At 38.0% G+C, this 25,937-nt stretch overlaps 1 protein-coding gene across 17 annotated transcripts in view; it reads left to right on the plus strand.

The window, feature by feature from the left end:
• elavl4 (ELAV like neuron-specific RNA binding protein 4) overlaps window positions 1–25,937 on the plus strand; it is a 108,705-nt gene that overhangs the window by 53,816 nt on the left and 28,952 nt on the right. For 14 of the 17 annotated variants that reach the window (XM_069194312.1, XM_069194319.1, XM_069194308.1 and 11 more), the window contains 2 exons: window positions 818–904; window positions 5,752–5,992. In XM_069194312.1, the coding sequence (XP_069050413.1) occupies window positions 818–904; window positions 5,752–5,992 (328 nt within the window). The remainder of the gene's footprint in view (window positions 1–817; window positions 905–5,751; window positions 5,993–25,937) is intronic. The other 3 variants (XM_069194317.1, XM_069194321.1, XM_069194318.1) reach the window with 1 other exon arrangement.

Below are 25,937 nucleotides of genomic sequence, written 5' to 3' on the forward strand. Positions count from 1 at the left end.
AAATGTAGATCTACAGTACATAACAAACCATCCTCTTTAAAATGTATGTGTACAATGTTCTTCACAAAGAAAACTGTGATATACAGTATAACAGCCCTCGGTCTTCACTAATGCTAAAACAAGGGTGGTGTCTGGAAAGGAAAGGATGTGTTTCAATAATACAAACTCCTTATGCCATCCAAACGGTATACCGCAAAACTGGAATATTGGTTTGCCAATTGATACAATTGATTGTGCAGCTTTTGCACATCTCAACTAACAGTTAAAAAGAATCTGAATGACCCCCCCCCCTCCTCTTTCCAGTTGCTCAAATGATTCTTCCCTCTTTTGCTCTTGTTTTCCCGGATGCTCTTCAGTGCATTTCTCCAATTTCATTTGTCTCCAGAACAAAAGGTCACCCTAATGGTCTCACCTTTCTCCTAAATTGGCTGATTTAGCTACCAGTACCACATCTGCAATTCATTCGGCATGCTCCTTTTCACCTCGGAGGTTTGTCGAAAACCTTGTTTACCTAACCCGGAGGGTCTGTTCTCACACGGTTCGCTCCGGTGGCTAATTGACATTTCGGCAACGTGAGGGAAACTGGAACGGCAAAAAAGCAAACAAACAAACAAACAAACAAAACAACTAGAAGATCCAAACCGAATTAGGACTGGCTCAAATCACAGGGCTGCCGTGCTGAGTGGAACCGGAGTGACGCAGTGTGAGAAGAGGGTCATCGGTGGGTCTTGGCGTTATTGGTGACCGTGGGGTTTTGCTTGAAATAATGGCTAGCCCTTTAGAACGGCATGTTAAATCTTGACCTGAAACCTCCTAGGGATCGACAGAGACACAGTGGCGTCAGGCAGAGCTCCCACAGCTGCAGGGCTGGGCAGAGAAGGGAATGCTGACACAGCCAAAGATGGTAAGGAGACAGTCACAAATCGCCTTTTCAAACGCGGTGCTAAGCTTCCCTCTGATGTAGCCTGTTGCGGTGCTAGATCGTGCATTGATGCTGGAAGTGAAGACTAATGCTGGGTAGAACTGTGAGATCTCTATCGTGTGAAAACATACAATTTGCTACATAAATGAGATGTTTTGGATTAAATTGTTTAGATGCTATTTTGCACGCTTAAGTAATGGCCAGCTATCTTGGAATCCAGTTGCATAATTTGCACCTGCTATGTACAGTTGTTCTGCCTAATTATTACCTGCTTGTAAAGATGTTTCTTTCTAAAGTGTGTTGGGCCTGTGAAGACTCTTAAATGAAGATAGCAGAACAAAACCTGAGACCGAATTGAATAACTTTAGAAGGCTTCTTTTTACACATATTTTATGTATCCAAAAATTTATCAGCATTCGGGAAACCCTTAGAAATGGAAAGTTCTGTGGACATAAATACACTATGAATCACACCTGAATTACACCCACTCCCTATGGATTCTCAACATCTCTGCATGGCTAACCCCTACCCAAATTGGAGAACTGCAGGCGAACTGCTTCTCTTCAGACTCCCACCTTCAGACATTCTTGAAGGCAGTGTTTTTACACTGATACGGCTTCAACACATTTACTCAATGATTTTTATTTTTAATGGTTTGGGCAATTATTTCCTGAGGCTCCAGGCCTTTACTCTCAAAGCCTTAATGAGCATACCATTTGTAGTTTTAGTTCTCTATACATAAAAATACAGTACGTTTTAATACCAAAACTGTCATGTTGCCAAAATTAATTAGTTATTTGTCATTAATTAGGCTATATCAGCCAGTTTTGTTTTACTTAAGATGTGTCCGTGTATCTACATATACAGTATGTTGATGCAGGTAATATTTGACTTTGTCTGTTACACAACTTTTGCACAATTTTTTAATTCCCAAGTAGACTCAAGTGAGTGAAACATAAATCCTCTTTTTAACACCTACGTTGTTTCTTACTAGATTTACATCATTAACCTTTCCCTGTTATTTTCACACAAGTAGTAAGCTCTCTTTCGTCTGGAGCAAATGGTAATTTTACTTAAAATCTTTATTTAAAGAAAATATAAAATTAACCTGCAGTGGGTAGGATTAATCTTTGAACCGCTTCAGCTAATATGTTTCCCAAGCAAGATGGATCCGGCACATAGAGCCTAGACTCTTAACATTGTATATCTCAGGAACTGTAACAAAGTTAGACACCTCACAGACTAGGTGTAGTCATATGGTGCTACTCTGATGTTTGAAGTAGTATTTAGGCTTATGTCAAGCAGCCCATGATCAAAGTTAACAGTTTAAGCTGTTCACATTTTAAAGTACTTCAGACAGATTAGAAAAGCAATAAGGTTGCTTGTGATGTCAGTGCTACAAACTGACCAGGAGTCCAAATGGATCAGGGTTCAACATATCATTACCTGAGCCTAGCAAAAAAGAATCAAGTCAGGATAGGGAGTCGAGAGCCTTCTATTGAAGGCTGTGTTTGACCTCAAATTGACACTGAAGCTTAGTCATGTGAATGTTGGCACTGTATTTAAGCAATAAATATAGCAAAGACAGAAACAAATGGTTTATCAATGGCAAGGTTTTGTCTTCATCACTCAGATAGTGTTATATATATAATTGAAATACTTGTAGTTTCCATTACTTTTAGGGGTGAATAGAGGACTTAAAAAGGAAAAGGAATGGTTACCAGGGTTTGATTAATTTGGAAAAAGACACGGCAGTCTGCTTGAACTAATGGTGAAAGATGTGATCTTTCATTGAAACCTTAAGGCTGGTGTCCTGTTGAGTTTTGAGTGCTTTTTGATTGAAAAGCTCTGCAGGTATCATAAACACATTTCATAAATGAAAAAAAAAAACTCTTAATAAAATTTAAAAAAAAACTTGATGAGTTTCTCTTCAGGTGTCTTGTCCTTTCATAGATTGAAAGTAATTTCAGATTTTGACGCATTTTGAAAATATTAAATAAAACACATTAAAAGTAGACTGAACTTCAAATTTAGCAATTGATATTTGAGTATCTATACTTAAGTATTTGCAGTGCCCTACTCACAAATAAACATGATATAATATTGAGGAACATTCTTAACTACTTATTTAGCTAGTGCTTTTATCCAGAGCAACGTACAGTCACACCCATTAATACAGCTGGGTATTTTAGTGGAGCAATTCAGGTGAAGAACCTCACTCAAAAGCACAGGAGCCGTGTCTCATGAAGGATTTGAGCCCACAATCTTTCAGGTATATGTCAAGAAGCCTAACCACTGCTCTACACTTCCACCTGCATTTCTACCTGGACCAGCTGTTTGCTAATGGAGTATTGTCTACAAATGTTTTTTTTTTGTGCCACTACAGTATGTGCATTGATGTTTTCTTGAAGCATTTTTTTATCATTTTCACAAAGCTGATTTGAATATTTTGCTTAGAGTCTTTTGGGTTATATATTTTTAAAAAGCACATTAAGCAAAATGATGTTGTCTGTATTCTAAATTATGTGACAGAATGCCAAAACCCATGTTAAATCTGTCAGTTCTCATATTTCTGTAATCTTCTGTGACTGGCTTTCCACAGATTTTATTGGCAATTTTTGAAAATACTGTAGAATTTAGAAGCTATTATCCAGTAATCCTAGCATCAGTTGTACAATTCAACATATTGCACAGTCTATAATGTGAGTCCCTGTAACACTATTTTTAAGTTGAAGAACGGAACATCTGACAGATGAAAGGGGGTGTAGGCATTTCTTTATCACCTGCTGTAGTTTAGTCATTAGTTGATACACTTTGCTAATTAAATATCTGGGTATATTCTGAAAGACAGTCCTCTCTCAAATGATTTATTTGATCACCAAGATGTATTACATCCTTGTCTTTTAACTGTTACTTGCTGGGATAGGCTCCAGCTCCCCCATGACCCTAAATTGAATGAAGCAGTTACAGCATGAATGGATGGACACAATACATTTGCAACAACGGCCCATATGTTATAGGTGTCCAGTGTTGATTATAGGCATACAAAGAATATATTGTATATATGACACAGGTTTATTTTTATACCTCGGTTTTAAATCAACTACTGTACCTGTGTAAAAACAGATTCAGAGAGAATTATTGATATAGATTTATATGGTTGAATCTTTTTTATCCAATTGTTTTTCTCTTTATTAGAGGTATAAACCTTGCGATAAAGCTGACACAATGACAAAACAGATTTCACAAAATGATATTTTCCAGTATTCGGAGATTCAATTATCAAAATTGTTAATAAGAGTTATTGCTATGAAATGGGAAACAACATATCATTGAATAATGTAACGTAAGCAATTTATTTTTAGTAAATTGTCGAGAGGGTTTAAAGTTAGATAACAAAAAACATTTAGGGATTTTTGTGCTTAACATATTTCACTTTCCATGAATGTAGAAAAGATGGTGACAATTTGGAGGGGAAAAAATATTTTTTAGTTTCACTTATCATTAATCTCTTTATTAGATTTCCCATACTAAAGTTTGCAAAATATTTATTTTGGCCAAATTATTTAAACACGATTTTTTAAACATGCTGACTGAATATGTTACAACTACTTTACATATTATTGTGAGCTCTAATTTTAGGCTTTCAGATTATTCTTTGCAGTTATAACTTTTAATTAAGACTTAATGAGGAGTTAACTGGCTTGAATATCACATAACAGGTTAGGGTTGCCAATATGATCACTTCTAATGTATTTAAATCCCTTGAATTTGCCATCCTGTTTTTTCATAATGGTGTAATCTAAATTTCAGTTTAACCTCCTATGTTCTACACTTATACACATAAATGTGTTACCTCAGTTATCTAAGTAAAACTCAAATCAAAATATGTTGGTATCAAACTGGCAGGGGATGAGGATAAGGGAACCTTATATATCTCTATATCTCTGCTGAAGATTTGAAAGACTGTGGAAGGTTCATTGACCTGATCAAATTATTGAAGAAACAGTCCTCATGTTTTCATATTCTTCTGGGCTTTGCATGAAATTTTCAAACCTTTCATGCTGTGATGTTATCCCCTCACACACAGCCTTGGGCCCAATTAGATACCATCTACAAAACAGGACAGAAGTGACTGAATGGCCTCTTCTCATTTGTAACCTTTATTACAGTATGTTCTGTTAGGCAGACAGGAACCTGAACAACAATGATGTAGTTAAAGAGTTTAAAACAACAGTGAGCAAAACCAGCACATCCGACACGCAATGCTTTAGCTGCACAGCTTCGATAACTGGGTGATAGAAATTAGCATTCTGTAACGATGATTCAAATTATAAAATTAAACGCACATTTTATGCTAATGGCTGAATACATTTGGTGGCAGTCAGAATCTTAAAATAAGTGTTTGCTTGAAGATAAGCGCACCAGACTCTGACTTCTTCAGTTTCTTTCCCCAGGGGTGATCAGCTCTACTTCAAACACCTGCTCCTCAACCAGATTGCTAAACGAGCCGCAAACATTGTTCCACATGACAGCAAAGCCATGCTGAAGGGCTATCATTGTTTCCCTGAATATTTCAAGAAAGGGCGACTTCGTATATCTGAAAAACTCTGTGTCCCAGAGGATTCAGATTTGACTATATCAAAAGTAGAGAAGATGTATTTTTTAGGGGGTTTCATTAGTTTTGCTTCAGGGCTGGGGGCACTGTGGGTAAGCTGTACTTGTTTGCTGTTAGGGACAGCAGTTCCGTGTCAGTGGGTGCAAATATAGGCCACAATCCTGGTTCTTCAACCTCCTGGACTGAGTGGCCTCTCTTGTTCTCCTCCCAGATAATCAGCAACATGGAGCCTCAGGTCACAAATGGCCCGACGGCCACCACAGCCAATGGGCCCTCCAGCAACAGCCGGAGCTGCCCGTCCCCCATGCAGACTGGCAGCTCCACTGATGACAGCAAGACCAACCTTATCGTCAACTACCTGCCCCAGAACATGACCCAGGAAGAGTTCCGCAGCCTCTTCGGCAGCATCGGAGAGATTGAGTCCTGCAAGCTGGTCCGGGACAAGATCACAGGTAACTCAGTGAGGACAGAGGGGGGCTCTGGGGCTAAACTGAGACACCTGGATGGAGACTGAGCCCTGGCCTGTTCTTTGCACATTGGCTTCCAATTTTTGCTGGACTGAGAAGAAACACTCATATGAGGAAATGAGGGGAAAGGTGTTTCCATTCACCATTTTTTTAAACATTCATACAGTTCCCTGTAATAAGTGTTTTGTTATTGCCCTATTGTTCAAGCAATTACAGAAAAGCAATCAAAAGCAAAGCAAAAGAGGTATTACATTTTCACTTTTTTCTTAATTTATTCTTGCCTAATCCCTGTGAAATAAGTTTTGTGAGGCAGAACTGGCTAGTGCTGGCAACGTGAGAGAGGCTTTACTGGGAGACAGTAATAAGATTTAAATATATTTTCTCTGATTATTATATTATTTGTCTTTCCCTTGAAGTTGATTTTGCTGAAATAATGCAGGTTCACCAGTTGGAAAGCCATGCTGGATTTCCGAATCAAAAGAAGAAGCAAAAGTAAGGAAAAGAGTCTGTCTCTGAAGTGACCTCAGGGTTTGATTTTTGATTAATGACCTGCTCCAAACTGTAGTTGTAGTCACTTTTGTTAGGCTAGACTTGAAGGAAAAGAAAGACGATGCAGAGTGAGTTTCCTAGATTTGGGTTTGCTGATGATATCAATCAAAATGACTTTCTCGATTTTGCTGTGATCTTTTCATTATACTCTTTGTGAAAAGTAAAAACACAGTATGCTGCCTCATACTTACTTGACAGGTTGTGGCTATTGTGACCCACAGTTAAATGCTCTTGCTTTGTGACAATGAAAGGAATAAAAAACAAGGTCTACCGTAGGCCTCAGATCTTTTACAAGATGGTATAGGTATAAAAATATCAGCTTTTTTGAGACACGTTTCTTAAATCCAGATTCATGAGATTGGTGAGCACATTCAGATCACTGTGCGGAATCAATCAACTTACTTTGAAAAGTTTTTCATGTGATAAAGAGCTGTGAGGCAGCCAAGTACGGAGACAGCAAAAAAATGCCCGAGTGGTTTACTGCACCCTGGTTGAAAGCAGCTGTTTGATTGGAATCAGTTCTCTCACATTCTCTCTGGCCCTACACGGGCGGTGATGTGGCTGCCAGAATTCAGCTGGCCCAGAGTTTCCTAGCTAGACAGAGAGCAGAGGTATGTAAACTGTATTCTCCAGCTAATAATGCATCTGATCCAGGACTAGTGAGTGGGTGGCAAGCAGATAGATGGGGAGGCTATTCTGAGATAATACCAGATAATGGCTTACATTTTATATCCTACTTAGCGACACTTCTGCGCTTGATAATCTTATTTAAAAGGCCAGGCTAATGCAACAAAGAGTTTAGCAACAAAGGGAAAGCACTGAGCTTATGCACTGTATGTCTGGACAGCATCACCTCTTGAATAGAGGACATAGGTGGAGATTAGGGGTCAAAGTTCAAGTGAAATGCTGAAGCCCAAGCTTTGAGCACCAAGACGAATGTTATCGCCTTTAATTTGTCAGCGCTGTTTTTTCAAGACTGCTCCGTTCTGCCTTTTGAATAGACTCCATAAATGCATTTTTTTGATACTCTGGATGTTTCTGTCACACCCAGTGTAGCTTCAGCAGCTGAACTTGGTGAAGATGAGTTTTCGATTTTTTGCTTAATCTCTTGTCAGAGTTGATGGATCTGAACCCATCAAGGGTGTCAGGAGCTTTCAAATTCATGCATTTCCACCAATTCCCATCAAGTTTAGCAGATTGTAGACTCCCTTACTTGCACTTGATCCTTTCCAAATCAGAGGCTACCATAATATACAGTATGTGTTTAGTTATTCAGCTGAATAATCACAATTTCGCTTTACCTTTTTACATTTTTGCTGGTGTGATGTTGGAATTATCTAATAAAGTCAAGTGTATCCTCACATACAGTATGTTATGATTGAGTGTAGGATTATGTTACTGTAGTTTACAGTATGTCTTCTTAATTCAACTCTTGAAATATACTGAAGATCATTATTCATGTTTTTAAATACAATAAACAGTTCAAAGAAATCCAGGTAATAGATGCATTTCATTACACTGGCACAATGGCACCTGTACAGCAAGAGTGAAGTTATAATCATTATAAAATATTACTCAATATTTTTTCTGATGTTAACTCCCTTAAATCAACAATCAAATCAAGAATGTAACAGCAGTTGAGTATATCTCAATAGGTTGATCCAATACTAAAGACCAGAAGTTATACAGAATTTAAAATGAGCTGTTTCTGAAAGGTACCTTCATATAGTCAGTTCCTACGTAAACACAGTCCCGGTGAAGCACCTGATATGCTCCAGATGACGCACATTTTGAAAATAAATATTTAATGGAATATATTAAGGAAGTGTAGGAACCATGGCCTTCAGCACACACAAATGGAGCATTGGTTAGACAAAATCAGTTAGTATCCTCATTAACTGGTGACCTGTTCATCTAGTTTGGCACTGACTAAATAGTATGTTTGTGCTTAAAAGAACCCAACAAAGGAAAAGCTTGACATGAAAACAGGATTATTTTTGTCACATATCTGTGATTTGAACACCTGGAGACATCTCATTATTTTTTTCCAAGTCTGAATGATATAAACACCTTTATACTACCATAAAAAACAGCCCATATAAAACAAGTTATTTCAGTATACTCTACTGTTGAACACTTGGTTATCTGATGAAATAGGTCCCAAAGGTCTATCAGGCATGCAGAAATGTATATATCAGTCTATTTCCTACTATGATATAGTCAATTTTATGTTCTAGCATACTTGTTTTAGTGAAATGTAGTGAAATGTGTGAAAACTGCATTTGTCATTTTGCAGGCATTCTACAAATGGTACGTTTGTTAAAAATATGCACACTAACAATTGACAATAATGTTTAGACAAACTACAAATTGGAAATGTGTTCCTGTTTTCTCTGAAGGAATTAGTAGAGGAGGAAGGCTGTAATCACAGAATGAGTTTATACTTGGCAATTATTGCATGCAGCAAATTGGCTTATGTAACACAATGTCAGAGAGGTTGTTAGTGTTTATGTACTCTTTCCGTTTTCTCATGAAAATGCCTCCTCCAAAACATCTTGGATTTCTCCATGAATTAAATTGTTTTCAGTAGCACCAGCAGTTAATATTTGCTTGCAGTAACTGTTAACAAGAAAAAATGAGCCATTTGTATTAGCGTTTTGGGAGTTTCAATTTAGAAGAATTGCCAACTTTTTGTCTTCTAAAATCATAGACTTTCTGGTTAGTTGGTATTAAAATGATTTTGGTTTGGCTGGAAAAGGTTCCACCTTTAATTAATAATTGGCCATAAACTTATGATTCAGTGAATTGCTTTAGGCAAAAAGCACATAGCTGGTACATACAGTAGCTGCAAAAGCTGAAAAAAATAATCCTGATCTCTGGGACTTCCATTATCTCCATGACATCCAGCGGTGCTTTGACCATCATTTTGTTGGGAGCCCAACTGAAAAGAATGAGTCAATAAAGGATAGAACCTGGGAAACCAAAAAGTATTGTAGTGTTACATATAAAACATGTGCGAGCATTTGGAGCAGTTTCTTTGTAGGTGATTTGTTCAGTCACGTGATTCAAGATCATTTGAAAGAGAAAAACAATTCACAACATGTAGGTTTTAAGGATCACTCCTGGTTTCCGGTAATTAAACTATTCAAGCTCGCTATATTGATCGAAAACTCACAGTTCAGTCTTTATAACTCATGATTTAAGAAGCTTTTAAGAGCTTCTGGATTGGGGCTATCCAAGATCAGGATCAGGCAAGGATATCCCCGATTATCCATTCAAGGTCTTCAGGCTGACATAATGTGCATGACTAATTTTTTTACCTATTGGCTTGTTTGCATGCACTGCATGGTGAATCTAAAGAAAGACAATTTCAGTCACTGCATCTGTCTGACCAGTTAAAAGAAGGTTAGTTTGGCTAATATGGTATTAGGCTTCTAGGAACAGGAAAATAAGTCACTGATTCTGAAAACCTTCACAGTACTGCATGCTAACCATTGAAGCCAATAATCTTCTGTATCATGTTGTGCTGTTCTGCACAATACCATAATAAAACAGCAGCTGACTAATTAATATTCATTGCACTGCAAGAACAAACTATGCAAAAGTCAGCAAAAAAAAGTGTATATGGAGTGTGATCCAATTTCATTACATTTTACAAAAAATAAAGTCGTTTCTGCAGAGCAAGCCTAAACAGAATTTGCCTGCTGGTGTCTCTGAAAACAGGACAATAGATATCACTTAGAAAAGAGAGACTGATTAAACACAAATGTGCTTAAGAGTTATTTTTACAAATCATTGAGTAGCTCTGTGTAATGGTAGGGGGTGAGCTAGTTTGGGGGTCTAATAGTTTTGCTTTTAAGTGATTGCTGCTCAGCCGAGCTGATTTCCGTCTTTTTTTTCTTTCTCCTGCATCAGAGATTTATGAGGCCCTTGTATCGCGATGCAGGTTGTCCAGGTGTGCCTCTCAAGTGTCGGCTGCCCATTATTTATACTCCATCTGGCCTGGCTCAGTGCTGCTCCCCTCTGTGCTGCTGCTGCAGCCATGTCTTGGTGACACCAGTGTGGCACATGGAGAAGGGCATCTGCCAGTCACTGGTGGCCCACAGCCCTGCAGGCTGCTACCGTCCTGAACAGATCAGAGACCTACAGTAGCTCGAAAACGGTCATTGTAAAACCCAGTTAACGTCCAACCCACTACTAGAGTTCCTTCTAACAGATACGTGGATATGGCATTTTATCATAAACGTAAAAGTAAAAAAAACCACCCCATGATAAAACAAAGGACCTCTTTCATTGAGCTGCTAAATTTACTATTTAGAAAAGAAAATGGTGGGCAATCTTAAGGAGAGAGCGAGGAATAGCCTTAAAGCAAACACGTTTTTTCCTCCCACAGCTCAAAACCATACTGGTAAGTTAATTGGCTTCTGGGAAAGTTGGTCCTGGTGTGCGTGTGTGTATCCATGTGTGCCCTGCGATGGACTAGCATCCTCTCCCGGGTGTATCGTGCCTTGTGGCCCCAAGACCCCGTATTGGGTAAAGGGGTTAGAAAATGGCTGGATGGGTGGAACACATTAATTTAGGTTGATGGAAACAATAATAGCTATAGCTTTCATTATATATGTTGCTTTGTTTTAGTTAGCAATGGGATTCTGACGTTTTCTGATTTTCCTAACTACTGGGTAGGAAAACAGTTCTGCAGAATGACACCAGCTGCTTTTTTTATAATGCAGTTAAATAAATGTACGAACGTTCTCACATCTTTCCACTTTTTTCCATGTGGAACATGAATAAATCTCAAAACGTTTTCCAGTTGGGCTTAATCTGTTGTGTCCAGTTTTCTTAAGCAAACACCTAGTTCATAACGTTTAATGTAGACAAGTGCAGGGTACTATGGGCGGGTAATGAAAACAAATTCTAAATACTAAATGAGAAGCACTGAGGTAGAAGAAGCTACTTCAGAAGAAGACTTAAGTTGTTTATGTCGACACATTATTACATCTTCTAGACAATGTGGGGAAGAAATTAAAAATGCAAACAAAATACTAGGATGTGAAGTTAAAAGAGTAGAATTAATAAAGCGGTGTTATTGTAAAATTGTATAATGCGCTGTTAAGGCAGACCTCAAGCTATTCAGTAGTCTATCCATCTGCGTTATGCTGATTAACAGTTATTATTCTGTTTATCAGCTTATTTTTTCACCCTTTTCCTTGAAAAACTAGCTGCCACCTAACGCTTCTATCCTTCTGTCTGTGATACCTCAGTGTAGTGTAGTGCTGTGCACTTAACTTAATCTTCTCAAGTTCCACTGGCCAATTAGCCAACCCCAACCAGCTATCGGAAGAGCTCCTAGCTCCGAAGATCCCTCTTTCAGTCTTGTTTTGATAAGGTACACACTCAGATAAAACAGCAACAGGTTTGATAACTTGTACCTTGCCTTAATAAGCATAGACACAGACTGTCTTTCTCCTCCTACGGCAGCTCCCAATACTCAAAGCTCAGGTATGTCCAATTGAACACCTGCTTCTGAATACTTTCAAGGGCCATCTTGGCTCAGGTTCACGCTGAGCCAAAATGGTGGCTTCCCATAGAAACCCCTTGTCACTAATACCACAGTTTTTAAAAATCAGCTTTGTATTTAAAGCCTTGGACGTGCAGTGAAGACATTATTATTTGGGGTTTTATTGCTGTTTATTTAGATTAATAAGGAGTGCCTATAAAATAAAAATTCTACAGTAAAAGATTAGTTACAATTTATGTAAATCTATTAAAAATGGCTTTGGATTAATTTAGCATTCTAATCAAAGCTTCGTTGTTAATATATTCCTTTCAGCATTTGTTTTGTACTGTAAAAATGAGGACAGATTTTATTGCAAATGCGAATGTGGCAGTTTCCAATAATTTATCAAGAGCACTGACTCTTGATAAGGATGTGAAAATATCATGCTTTGCCTAAAACTGTTTTAGTATAATTGCTGCAAAAATAAAATTGCTACAAATGCCCATATGATCTTAAAGAATGTTTTAATTATTTTTAAATTGAAAGGAAAATACTATTTTTTTTTCCTGGACTTTAAACATAGTAATTGAGGACAATACAAATACAGTCTGAATTATTTTATATTGTATTTTTTTATTTTTGAACACATTTTTTGATTTAGTTAGTGAACACATTGTGCATGTAAAAAGACATTTATAACTATATATGGTTTAAAAAATTATACTGCTGGGCCTGTAGTGTAGTAAACAGTAGAGGTTTTAGAGTATTTTTTGTTATGGGTCACACATTTTCAAGTTTATACCCTCTTAAAAAGGAAGTTTTTGGTTTGTTGTTCTCTTTGTTTGACGGAAGGTGAATCTTCTTAAAATTCCTTTGCAAGGTAACAGTAGTATCTTCATTATCAGTAAGCATATTGCAGTCCCAAGCCTGTAAACCAGGATTTCTATGTGTACATGCCATTTCCTGTCATTAACCTCATATCAAAATTAATAAGCTCCATTTTCATGCAAATAATGAGTTTCGAATTTTTAATTTGATTCTATGCAAGTTTCAAAACTAAAGTCAAGGAATTATTACAGCGTTTGTGTGTGGAAAGTGGATGCATTTAGGCCAGTCTCTTGTGATAACGATTAATTCCATTGCATAATCAGTCTCCCAGTTTCCATTCCCTTCAGAGCTGGGACTTATGAATAATACCGGTGTCTCATGCACTGATAAAAAGCACGGGGACATTTTCTCTTCCCAGTGAAGAAGCTTCATGCTGTTTTCTGTGGCAATTAATACAATGCAAAGGAGCATAAAATTGCTTCCTTAGTGAAAAATTGAGCATAGAAAGCTCATAATCTTTGAATAATTTTCAGTCCAATTTGCAATATTGTAAACCGATGCGCCTTATACAGCACTCCTTAATACATGACAAACTGCATGGGGGGAAAAAACATCTGCTACACAAGCTCTGAATGTTTTAAAGGCACAATATCATTCATGTAACAGCCTAGATTACTCAGAGTGAATGCAGATAGGTAGCTTGTAGTATTAATATTAGCAAATATATTCACACGGCCACTCAAGGCCAAAAAGTGAAAAGGTGTTCCATGTGCACAGTTGAACACGAGCCAGCGGGTCCTAGGAGCTGGATGAGCAGGAGGGGAGGGGAGACAGCTGGCAGGACCTCCTGCGGAGCTCTTTTTTCCCTGTGAAGGGCAGAGTGACCTGGGACGGGTTCGATCTTAGAGAGGGGGTGTGCACCTTGGAAAGCATCATCTTACAAGCACTGCGCGGTGAGCTCTTGAAACTCTGTGTGGCTGCATGTGACATCTTTAAGCCAGGCCATCACATCATAAACCTGCTATTACAGGGTGCGTCGGGTCGTATCATTAAGTTGCAAGACAAAGAAGGCTTCCCGAAATTAAAGGCACAGAGTGAAAATTCATGGGGAATTTCACCCTGAGAAAGATTCGACCTCACATTCCTAATTTTTCATCGCTAGAAAATTAGTATTTCTTAAGAAATGGAATCCACTCTGCATTTCTTATGTTTGTTAATAATTATATGGCAGGAAGGTTAAGTTTGATACAGCATAGGTGATCCTGAAAAATGCCTCATAAATCAAAAATAAGCACACCAATTTCCAATAAAAATGCATGTAAACAGGGCATATATTCTGGGTCCATTTCTGACCTGAGGGTTCAACTCCCTAATAGCATTCTTGTAAAATGTTTATGTAGTCATGCAAAAGCTATATTAAAACTGGATAGTTTTTAATGTTTGTTACTTTTATGCAAAATGTGAAGGAAAGACTGTTGTTAGAGTTGGGTAGTGAGTAGATGGATCTGAGCGAGCCAGCCTTTTAAATTCCATTTATTTTAAAATCATGTGAAAGACATTGCAAACGTTTTTCCAGTATTTGTTATTTTACCCAATTATTAATTATATTTAATTTTTTCAAATCTATTCTATATTAAATGTTAAGGTTGTTGATTTTGTTGTTTGTTAAAAGAAATTGCTTTACATTCAGTATCATACTTTATTTTAATTGATTAACTGTCCTAAATTAAGAACTGGTATACATTCTTGAGACTAATTAAAAAAGAAAATGAGCAAATGGAGAAAAAATAAATTATGAAGTAGATATAATAGTAACAGTAATACGTTGTGGGTTGCTCAACTCTACTAACTAGACAAATAAAAACCATTGGATCAGAGTTTACCGGATTATAGTTTGCTATTACAAAACTTTAAATCACCTGAAATATCAGTAGAACATTTTTTAATAATAATGGGTCATCTATATTGTTTCAATATTCTACAGATACTGTACCTGCAGCTACAGTATAACTATTCTTATCCACTAAGGAACAGTAATATCTTAAAATTGTGTAATTAATTCTGAAGAAAGACATGAATGTGAAAAGTGAGTGTATCACATGTGTAAATTAACAAGTCTGAATCAGCAGATGTGATAAAGGATACAGGTCTGTGTTCTGTGTTCTGTGTTCTAGGGTATTGCATACTGTATGTGCAGTCACCTAAGGCTGGGAAAATTTAATAAAGTCAGATGGCTCTCTATTATCACAAACTATTTACTGTGCAAGACCTGTGCATTGATTTAAAATAAAGGAACTTCGCTGCATACTTCATCTCATGAAGGTCATTTTGATATAGCTGTAACAGCTGATTGAGAATTCGACATCCGAGCTAAATTAACCTGAAGCACTGGCTGTACTTGTGTTGTGAAATATGATCATATTTGAAATAAGTGTTGCGTAATGCACGAGCATGGAGTGCTACTCTAGTGCTGGATGCATTTTGCATGTGTTGAAAATCGGGCTGCTGATTTTCATTAATGTCGCATCATATTTCGTTATTATCTGCACAACATGCAAGAAGGCAAAGGCCTGGAAGGAGGGGGAGGTCCCACAGATCTTTTAGAATTCATACATACTGTAGAGGTTTCTAGGATAAGAAATCCTATTTGTTTCTTATTGATTTGGAACAGTAACATGGGAAACTGCATGGCTGGCAACTTAAGTATAGATGCAATGATGAAAAAAAAATATTTAGCAAGGTTAAATCTTTTGCCAAAACAAGCTTCAAAGCCCATCAGCATTTTGTTTGACGCTCCTTTCAGTTTTACTTGTTCTACCTGCTTCACTGTTTCCCTTGCTCTCTTGCTCCACTGTCCCAGCCTCCCCTAGGGCACTGTGGAACCAGTAGTGGTTCTCAGCAGGCTGGTATATTTAGCCTGATGTCGACGGGATATCACAGATATACAGGTCTTTTCTTGCACAACCTTCCAAGACACCCAGGCTACTCAGATACTGCTCAGATACTTCCCTGCCTCAATTGTTGTTTGTAACTTGTAGAGTTACTTGTACATTGCTATAGTAATGGTTATTTCTATTTTACAGAATATAGCTGGGCTCTTTCCATTTTATTGTTCGCAATAAATGTCGCGGAAGGTCACAGTTCAGCTCCAGGTTGAGACTGTGAATAAGATTTTGTTTCTAAGATATTCGGCTAGTTAAAGAATTATTATTGTCATAAATGTGTTTTTTCAATTGAATGTGTTGGAAATGCCTTCGTTTTCAGCAAAAACTAAGAAAATTAAAATGTTACAAATGGGTGGCATGGTGGCACAGCGCTTAGCATTGTGGCCTTGCAGTACTGGGGCCTCGAGTTTGTTCTGTTCTTGGGGTGCTGTCGGCATGGAGTTTGCAAGTTCTTCCTGTTTTCATGTGGGCTTCCTCCAGGTGCTCTAATATTTATTCACAGTCCCAGAGACATCCTGGTGGGTTAAAGGCTTCTGGGGGAAATGGCCCTAATTTGTGCATGCGTGTGTGTCTGTGTTTGTGTCTTTGTGTGCCCTGCAATGGACTGACAGCCATTCCAGGGTGTATTCTGACTTGTGCTCTTTGCATACTGGGATATTCCAGCTACAGTACCTTATGCCTCTGTAGTGGATATAAAGGTCAGAAAATGAATGGATAGGTTTTGACTAAAGAGAGAAAAGATGAGGTGAAATTGTGTTCTTATGCCCCTGATCAAGAATCTTTAATTCAGATTGCTCCACTGAATGCCCTGTACAAAAAAAGGGATTCCAAGTTGTCATTCGAATTAGAATTTGTCTTTAATTAGCTTATCCGGTAAAACAATGGAACAAAATTCAGATTTATACAGAAATGTCTGCTATCTATCGCATCCAGACTCTCCAAAATGTATCACATATCTCAGTAGCCAAAATGTCTGGATTTTTTTCCCCTATGAATATAAGTTTCAACAGCTTAAGATATTTTAGCTTCCAAGTTTCCAAGTAGCTTTCCCAACTTGATCATATTCTTTTTTTCCTGAATACACATACACAGGCATTTCTTCAAAAAACAAACACAACAATGAGGGTTCGATCTGTGAACTCCTGCCAGGATCGAGTCACTAACTAAATTTTTTTTCACTAAAGTAAAATTTTCACAAAACAGATCTAGTCACATAACAGGGCCATTATGTGACTTCACCACAGCAAATCTTTAAACCAAAACTGTGCTTTTGCCTTTTAAATAGATTATCTGGCATTAATAGCTCACCTGGAGTGATAGTTGCCTGGCAAGTATTATATATCAACTTATGGGTAATCCTTTACTGTTGCAATATGTGGTTTATTTTCATAATTGAACCAAGCATCCACCAAATACCTTACAATCCAATAGAAAATCCTACGGTGAACACCAGTGCCTCTCTGGCATCTTTTTACAATACACATTCTAGGCAGGACAATCTGTCATTGTTCTCGTTTTTTGATTTTCTATATATTTGAACTAGTATCAGGTGTTTAAAGATTATGGTAATGTCTTTGTCCAAATTCAAATTCTGTTTGCTTTGACTAGGCTGAATTCCCAACAGGAATCCAAGGTTTGCCTCTTTAGCTCTTAAAATATGCTCTCTTTCTTTTTAACTTGGTAGAGCATTGGTGCAGTGGTGTGGGGAGTGAGATATTTTTAGATCGCAGTCAAGAGAGTGGCACCTCTTCTGCCAGTATGTGTTAGCAGTCTTTTCTTATTTATACTAAAGCTGTAAAAATCATGCCAGGCTGGGGCAAAAGCTGTTTACCCTAACACAAAATAAATGTTGTAGGAAAGGGATGGAGATGGAACAACACAGTTAGGTTTAAAGAGCAGCGGTGCTGTAATATTTTTCTGCAATACTCCTGACTAGAGTCTAAAGATACAGCCTTTTTGATCCCTGCTGAAGAGAGCTGGTCTGGCAGTAGCAGAATCGAGCCTGTGATGTGAGAATGCTGTGTAGTGTGTTGGAACAGCAAGCAGGCATAAAGATGCAGAGGCTTCACTGTATCTGTATGTCATCTTGAGTTGTTCAGTAGTACCTGTGCTCTGCAATAAGAAAACAATACAGGTACATAGTGAATACTATGCTTTCCTTTTCATCTACAGATTTCTACTGTAAATCCGTATAAATTCATCGAAAAAATTAAATATAAAATATTGTGTGTACTTCTACAGAACTTTGATGTCTGAAGATGGCACATCTATGACAAAACACTTACAAGTCCTTGTTTATTTGCTTGCACATGTACACATGTACTGTATGTCAGTCAGGACCTGACAGTCATACTGTACATTAAGTTGATATTTCCTCTTTGAAAGTCAAATAATTACATTTGGAAAATGAGGACAATTTCAGAATTATTAGGAGTATTTTGGGAGCAGGATCACATTAACGCACAAGAAACTGGGAGATCAAATATTCTTCATTTTCCAGTTACCAATGACCACAGTCTTCTCTCTGGCTCCCTTTGTTTTGTGTTGTTCTTTTGCCCATCATTTGCTGTCAGGAGTCATTTTTCTTACTCCACCTCAGAGCTTAGACATTTCCCGTTTCTTGCATAGCAGAAACACTACTTTAGAAACCGACAGGAGGAGAGTGCATTTGTTGTGACAATTTGAACTATTTTCTCCCCTCCTCCCCAGCTTAAATGTGATGAAATTTAAAACTGGCAAAACAGATTTGCTTGGGTTTTTACTGAAGGGGCTTTATCCTGTCAAGGTATGTTATCATCAACTGTTCAAATAACTGTCATTTGTCTTCTACTGGAGTGATTTTTCTACTCTTTGCTTCCTTAGAATAGTCTTTTAAAATCCAGATCAACTTGTATGGTGCTTTTCCTCCAAATGGGTTATTGAATATATGGCCATGAAGAGGAATTTGTTTGTAGTACAACCTAAATTAGGTAGAGAGCTTAGTATAGCTGATTTGGTCTGCATTAATTTTGGGTCAATAGGAGTGCAATGTTACCAACAAAAGTGTTTAGTGGGAAGTTTTTTGTTCCCCTCAAAAAAGAAACCAAATTAGCTTGAAGCTTGGCAAATGGCAGCAAGACTCTGCAGTGTGAAAATACTAGCAGCATAAAGAGAAGCTGCAGACCCAATTTCTCAGACCGGTTATTAAATCTCAGTTAAAAAATAAATGTATTAAGGGTATCGCAAAATTGTATAAATTCCGAAATTAAGCACATAATCGTGAACTATATAGTTGTATAGTTGCCATACTGTCACAAACCCTTGGTCTCACACATGGGCGAGAATTAGAGTTTGCGCGAATTGCGATGTGAAACTCCCCTTCCTGCTCACTAGTCACTATAATGACTAGTATAATGTGATACTAGTACTGGTTGTGTAGTGGACATTTCACTGCAGAAACGTTCCACATGATCTGCATGCAGTTAACAAGAAGTATTTGTCTTCTTGTGAAGTAGATGAGATGTAAAGAGATGTACAGTATTCACAATTCTTCTTGTTTATAATGTCACAGGGCCGCTTCATCTTACCAGCTGTTTTGTTGCCTCGTGCTGAATCTCAGAATATGGCGCTACATTTTAAATGTAAATTTGTATTTTACAGTATGTATATTTTAGTTTCATTGTGCTTTGAATTCCACTCATAAATGCTGATTCTTTCTAACCCTGAAATATAAAAATAGTTTTGCATTTTTTAGGCTTTAAAGAAATGACTCTTTGTGTCACTTTTCGACTGCAGGTACAGTAGTATGCATTTGTATTAAAACTCGGGACTAGTAGCTCAATTTATGAAGAAAGTGTTAATGTAACACAAACTTAAACAAACAGATGACACCAATTTTTCTTAAACTCTACAAGCTGCATTATCAGGACATGACTTTTCAAACATTTACAGTATGTGGATTTTGGGGGGGGGTACAGATTTTTCCTTAGAACTTAGTTTTGATTTAATTAATAAACTACAAAAATAAAACTGGAAGATAAAAGATTTGTCCAAGTTTAAGATATTTCATTGTGCTTTGCCCTCATCTTTAATTGTTACGAGGGAAAACGAAACATCTCACAATATTTAGAAAAGTCTTCAAAATGGGGCTTATACTCATTTTCTTTTAAATAAAGGACATAATTGTTTTGAAGCTGAAAATGTGCTTTTTGTCACCGTTTTCAGCTTGCATCGTAACTAGAATTTCCCAGAGGCATGTGGCCTTTTGCATGTTAGGGAGTTAGATGGTCGTTTGTTGATCATTCCACCACTGGATACTAACTCTCCTCTATGGCATTACTGAGCTTGCACTGTGTAAAATGAATGGCTTAGCAGGGTGTATTGAAAGGAAAGCATTGGTACAAGGCTTGTGCAGCTGAAATATGTTGACTGACTCTTTGCAATTTCAGTTAAGGATTGAAAATCGTTTTGCTTTAAATGTAATTCACGACAGAGTCTGTGGAAAGTTTAGATACACTCTCCATCACATATGTTTTTTGTTGCTTGCTCAGTTCAATATGAGGTGCTCGGGCAGGAGGTGTAGAGGTCCCATCTTAGAGACAGAGAGAGGAATGGAGGAACACAGCATGTGCTTTTGGCCATATGGTGACTTGCTCCATTGTCAAACAGTGGGACAGCAGTACGTTTCAGGAAAACGAAGAAGCAGTTTACATACAGCTCTTCCACTGGACCACAGTGAAGTGCATAACCGATATCTTTTCAAAATGAATTAATGCATAGTTTATCATGCACATCACATGTCCCACTTTTCTTGTCTCAAGGGCCTAAAACAAAATTCAGCATATTCAAAAAGAGACGACTTTATTTACTGCATGGATCATCACAGATATCTAATTTTTCTTTTACTTTTAAGTGTGAAAATAATAATGGATCATCATTTCATAACCATAACAACATTAAGGCTTAATGAGATCTATATATACTGCTGTGCTTATCAGGGTCAGTAGCTAATGGGAACATTTGAGGGAAAGAGTACAATAAATAAAAGAAGCTGTTACTGTAATGTTTGTATCTTATACACCAAACTAATTTTTTTGTAATGTATAATATATAGTAGCTTTAACCCTGACTTTTAATTTCTTTTGAAAACAGGCTTTAAACATTTCTTTATGTTTTGGACATATACAAACATGTTTGGGAATTGAATTAGAAAGTCGGTAGAAGATTCATCCTCATTAAAAGCTCATTAAAAGAGTGATGCATCAATTAAGTATTGCAATTTAATTGACAATTAAAAACCATAAGTAAATATAACCATTAGTATAATTAAACTGTATGATGGTAATTTCTTTTGCATTCCCATCCTTTAGGGCATTTTCATTGTATTATATAAATGGAAGTGTTCTCCAAGTTTTCCGTTCAAATTCCCAAAAGTTTTTCACAGAGCACTATACTGTATGTGGGCCTGCACCCACTGTACAGCAGAACATTAGATATACAGTACAACACACAAGAGCCAAGGAGCTAGCAAGTTAGCCACTTATATCTGAACTGCATAATAAGGTTAAAAAGAACATTTAATCTAGTACAAGGTTGGGTTTAAATGTTGGTTCTTTGGTTCCCATAACAATCCCTCACTTTGTTTCTAACTCAGCCAGTTATATTTTTGAGTATTTTCTCATTAGGTGTGTAAACACCCCCAAGATAGTGTAAAATCATAGCTCATGCTTCTGTCTGTGTTTTCTAAAACAGGTAGATGGCTCTCAAGTGTCTCCATCCTGGTTAAATCTATCCTCAAACCACAGAGTTGCAATTTAATTCAATTGTGAGATTTATTGCTAATTGACAGCTAAAATTGGAAACCACTTCAGGTAAAATTGAAACCCACGGATGCTTTTCCCCCCCCTGAGTTCCGTTGTTTTCTGACACACAGAGAATATTATTTAGTTTTTCCAACACCTATTTTCCTCTGTTGCTGTGGATGAGGAATAGGCTTACTGCTGCTACCTGGCCTGTCTGCGATGGCTATTTCAGGCACACTGCGTAGTGGGCTGGAGCCGCTGAGTTGTTTAAACTGGAGATCTACCAATTGTTGTGACACGCTTTGCCAAGCCTGCCTGCCTGTGTTTGCCCACAATCTGTGCTGCGTTGCTTTCCTTCCCACTCAAGAGTGCGCTAAAGGGGAACAGAGGGGGGTAGGTAATAGCTGACATTTCTGTTCTTATAGCCATTATTACAAAAGCTTTTTTTTTCCAGTGCAAAGAAAAAGGGGGCATATTTAATTCAAGAAGACTGGGTTTTAGTCACAGCACTATGCACTGTTAGTGTTGTATGTGTGCCTGAAAACCCTCTTGCAGTGTGTGTGTATGTATATAATCCTTATAAATTATGATAATGAATACTAATTAGCTCTTGCAGTCTCACAATGCTGAGGGGGGTGGACCTGTCTGAAGAGAGTTCTAATTACGACTTTTGTGCAAATAAAGTCAAAGTTCGCGGCCATTTGGACTTTGCATGGAGCACATGCCAGCTAATATTGGGTTGCTCTTAGGGAGTTCATCTTAAAATGTTGAAGGGTGCAATAAATTAAGATAAGGTGTTTTTCCCCAGAAAAAGTTCTGAAACCTAATTTAAACAAGTGAGCCATTGCAGTTGCCAGGAAAAAAAATCTTAAGACAAGTTGTACTGTATAAACAGATTTCCCAAGAACTATTTTAGAGGCTGTTCTGCAATTGTATCGCCAAGCTTCAGTTTACTTTTTATTTGGTTTATTTACCATGTACTATGTATACCATGTATGTTAGATGTCATCTCATGTGATTAAGTTATTAAAATATATAGATTTTTTTTTGTATAAAGTGATAGGTAGCACAGCAGTGCAGTAGTTAACATTGTTGCCTCACAGTGCTGGGGCCCTGGGTTCAAATCTGGACCTAGGGTCGGATGTGAATTTAGTTTGCATGTTCTCCAAATGTCTGTTTGGGTTTCATCCAGATGCTCTTATACTATACCCACAATCTTTGCTTGGTAGTTTAATTGGCTTCTAGCATGAGTGTGTGCGTGTCTCTGTTTGTTTTTTTTTGTGTGCAGTGGACTAGTGTCCCATCCAGCGTGTATCCTGTTTTGTGCTGGTTGCTTGTCAGGATAGGCTCCAGCTCCCCATGACCCTGTTTTAGATATAGAGTTTAGAAAATGGATTAATAGATTGATGTATAAAGTGGTGCACCATCCATGTAACTTCCACTAATCAGAACCCAAGTCTCAGAAGTACTGTTGAAGACATACTGTAAGAGTCATCCATTCCCAAAAATGTTATTCACTAATTTACTTGGTGTGATAAATAGTAATAAGTAAAACTACCTACTTTACAATTATTTCCATTTTGTTTCTTGAGCACTCATTCTTCCAATAAGTGGTTATTTTTTGGATAGTAAATAAGACAAGACCTGGGTTGTCAGCAGACATATCTGCAGCTGTGCAGCCTTTTTATTGCAGTGCATTTTGTGGAGATACTGCATAAGGTTAGATATGCAAGATTTGTCTGCAATACTGTGTATCTCCGCTGGATTCTGTGGGTTGTTGCATTTTGAAGTGCAGATAGTATTTGTGCCTGGATTCTGGTTTCATGTCTCTCATGTGATTAAACCACAAGTGAGTGTGTCTCAGTTTTTCCTCAGCACACTTGTGTTAGCAGGCGTGCGTGTATGTTACATTATTCAGGAATCTGTTGAAGTGTGAGTATAAACTTCTGCTTTCCTAGCCTTCAACTGTGTCTTTTTGTAACATGCTATTGGGATTCTTGACATCTGCACGTCTGCTCAACCCTGTGTTTTTCTATCTTTCCTTGCACTGTACACATGTGCCTGCAGTTCACTGTGTATCACAGTATGTGGCATCTGTGTTTGTATCCTAATGTGTTACCTTTTGCCACTATGCATTTATAAGAATGGAACTCCATCTTTCCCTGAGCACAGAAAGAACAGGCATTGGACAAGTCCGATGATGCCTGTGTCATTAAGTGTCCGGATCCAACTCTTTAATGACCTTAGCCTGGTCCTCAGAACTACCATCGTTGTGGTTGGGTGGAATGTGTTAAACAAAAAGGAAAACAACCTGCCTCACAACTTTCATGCTGGGCAATGCCAAACCCACCATCTATAAGACCTGGAAGAACAAGATCTCAGTGAGGATGTTTGTGACGTTAGCGAGGAGCTAGATGAGATTACAGTTTCTGGATTATAAACGACTGAAGAGTGTGTGTTTGAGAACATAAATTGGAAATTGGTTTTTCACTTGTAAATATTGAGCACAATGTCTTATTGGTAGGGAGTGGGGCATACAGTATTTGTCTTTTTATTATATTCAGATAGGTAGCTGTGTTAGCATGGATAGCTTGTAAAGGAGAAGGTTTATTCCAAAGCAAAAGAAAAGAGACTAACTTTTCAGCTGTGTGACACCTGAAGAAGGCTCCACAGCCAAAACGTTGTGTCTCTTTTCTTTTCGTTTCAGCACGGAATAAACCTTTTTGTTACATTTGCTATAGGAAGACCTATGCTTTTTTATTGTTTGGGTATTTTCACTCAAATTTTTGTCTTAACAAGGTATGGTATCAAACTCAAAAGTCACTGCCAGCTTGTGTGTGTGTCAGTGCGCGCGTGATGACGGGAGAGAGCCGGGCTGCTTTCCCTGGTGAGAGTGGAGATCCGGTATGGGGGCTGGCTGCTGGTGGGTGGAATCCCCCCTTGGAAACGCCGCTTCAGGAAACAGCTGCTGCTGCTTGTCCTACTTCTCAATCTACCCGGGGGAGCCGAGCAGAGAAACATCACGCTCAGACTGCCAGCAATGCCAAGGGGGCAATTAGGTAGAGAAAGACAAGCCAGCCCAGGACTGGTGGAGAGCTACAAAGGGAAAACACCAAAAAAGATCCTGCTGTTCAGTTTGTATAGGGAGAAAAAGATATTACTAAGGGCTGTAAATTATTGTGCTTTGAAAAAGGCTTTGGAACAATTAAAGGTTAGCTTTCGCACATAAGCACTAAGGAATGACCTGTGGATATGTATGTGTTAGCTGCAGGGTATGTAATTCAGGATGGATTTTGATAATGACATATTTTGAGATGACTGAGCAGTAATCATTATAATGTATCCAAGAAAAGACAAATGAAGGGACAGATAGCTCTCTGCATCTCAAGTGATTGCAGCTTCTGTTACAGCCTCTTTGTTGAGGGTTGGCTTGGAGTGCAGTGTATTAAGGAGTGTGACGTCTGTGAGGCTCAGTCCCCTTTAACTCAGAAATAGAATGTGCTGGAACAGTGCTTGAGAGCCCCGCAGTTTGATTGCATTTCACTGGGAATTGCGACTACATCATTAAATGCTGTATAACTCACATAGAGTGTGTTGTGTGAATACAGTCCAGAAGTGCGCCTCATTTCGGCTAACCTTTTGTAAGGCTACACTTGTCAAGTCTTGTGAAGTAACAGAGGGGAAAGGGTGGAAAGAGGGGGCCGTGACAGTCTGCTGTGTATTAACTAATTGCCTTATACCCAGGGAATCGAGGGGTTAGCTATGTCACTGAATTGCCCTGCAAGACACTCTGATGAAAAAAAAAATGGAAATTTCTAATAGCAGTCAGATCAGTGTCAGAGGGGGAAAACTAAAAATAGTTAGGAGCTGGAGCCGTCGCAGTTTAGGACAGGGGGTTTTTAATTAACACTGGGAAATGGTAATCCTTGGTAATCCATTGAAAGTGAGGGAGCAGCATGATGTTTGATGTGAGAAATACAGCTCCCTTTTGGCCCAAAGCTGCTGTTTGGATTGTGTTTATTTGGTTGAGTACTGCTGTTCTACATTTGTGATTCACTTTGTCTTTACACTGTAGACTTACTACTGTCTGTTTCAATTAGCGAGGATAACTGCACTGTATGCTCTGCACTGCTCCGCGCAGAGTTCTTCGTGACAAAGCTCTGTGGCTAGATTTTTAAAACAATCACACTGGCATACTTTTATTTGCATCTTGGCTCTCAAAGTGAGGTCTGTCTTGTTGATGGCCGTTTGCTTTCCTTGAATTTTGCACGAGGGGAGTTAGTTGATGTCTGAAAAAATATGAAAGAAATGAAAGAAAGGTTGCTAAACTG

Source organism: Lepisosteus oculatus, chromosome 9 (assembly GCF_040954835.1).
Source record: "Lepisosteus oculatus isolate fLepOcu1 chromosome 9, fLepOcu1.hap2, whole genome shotgun sequence".
NCBI classification, from domain to species: domain Eukaryota; kingdom Metazoa; phylum Chordata; class Actinopteri; order Semionotiformes; family Lepisosteidae; genus Lepisosteus; species Lepisosteus oculatus.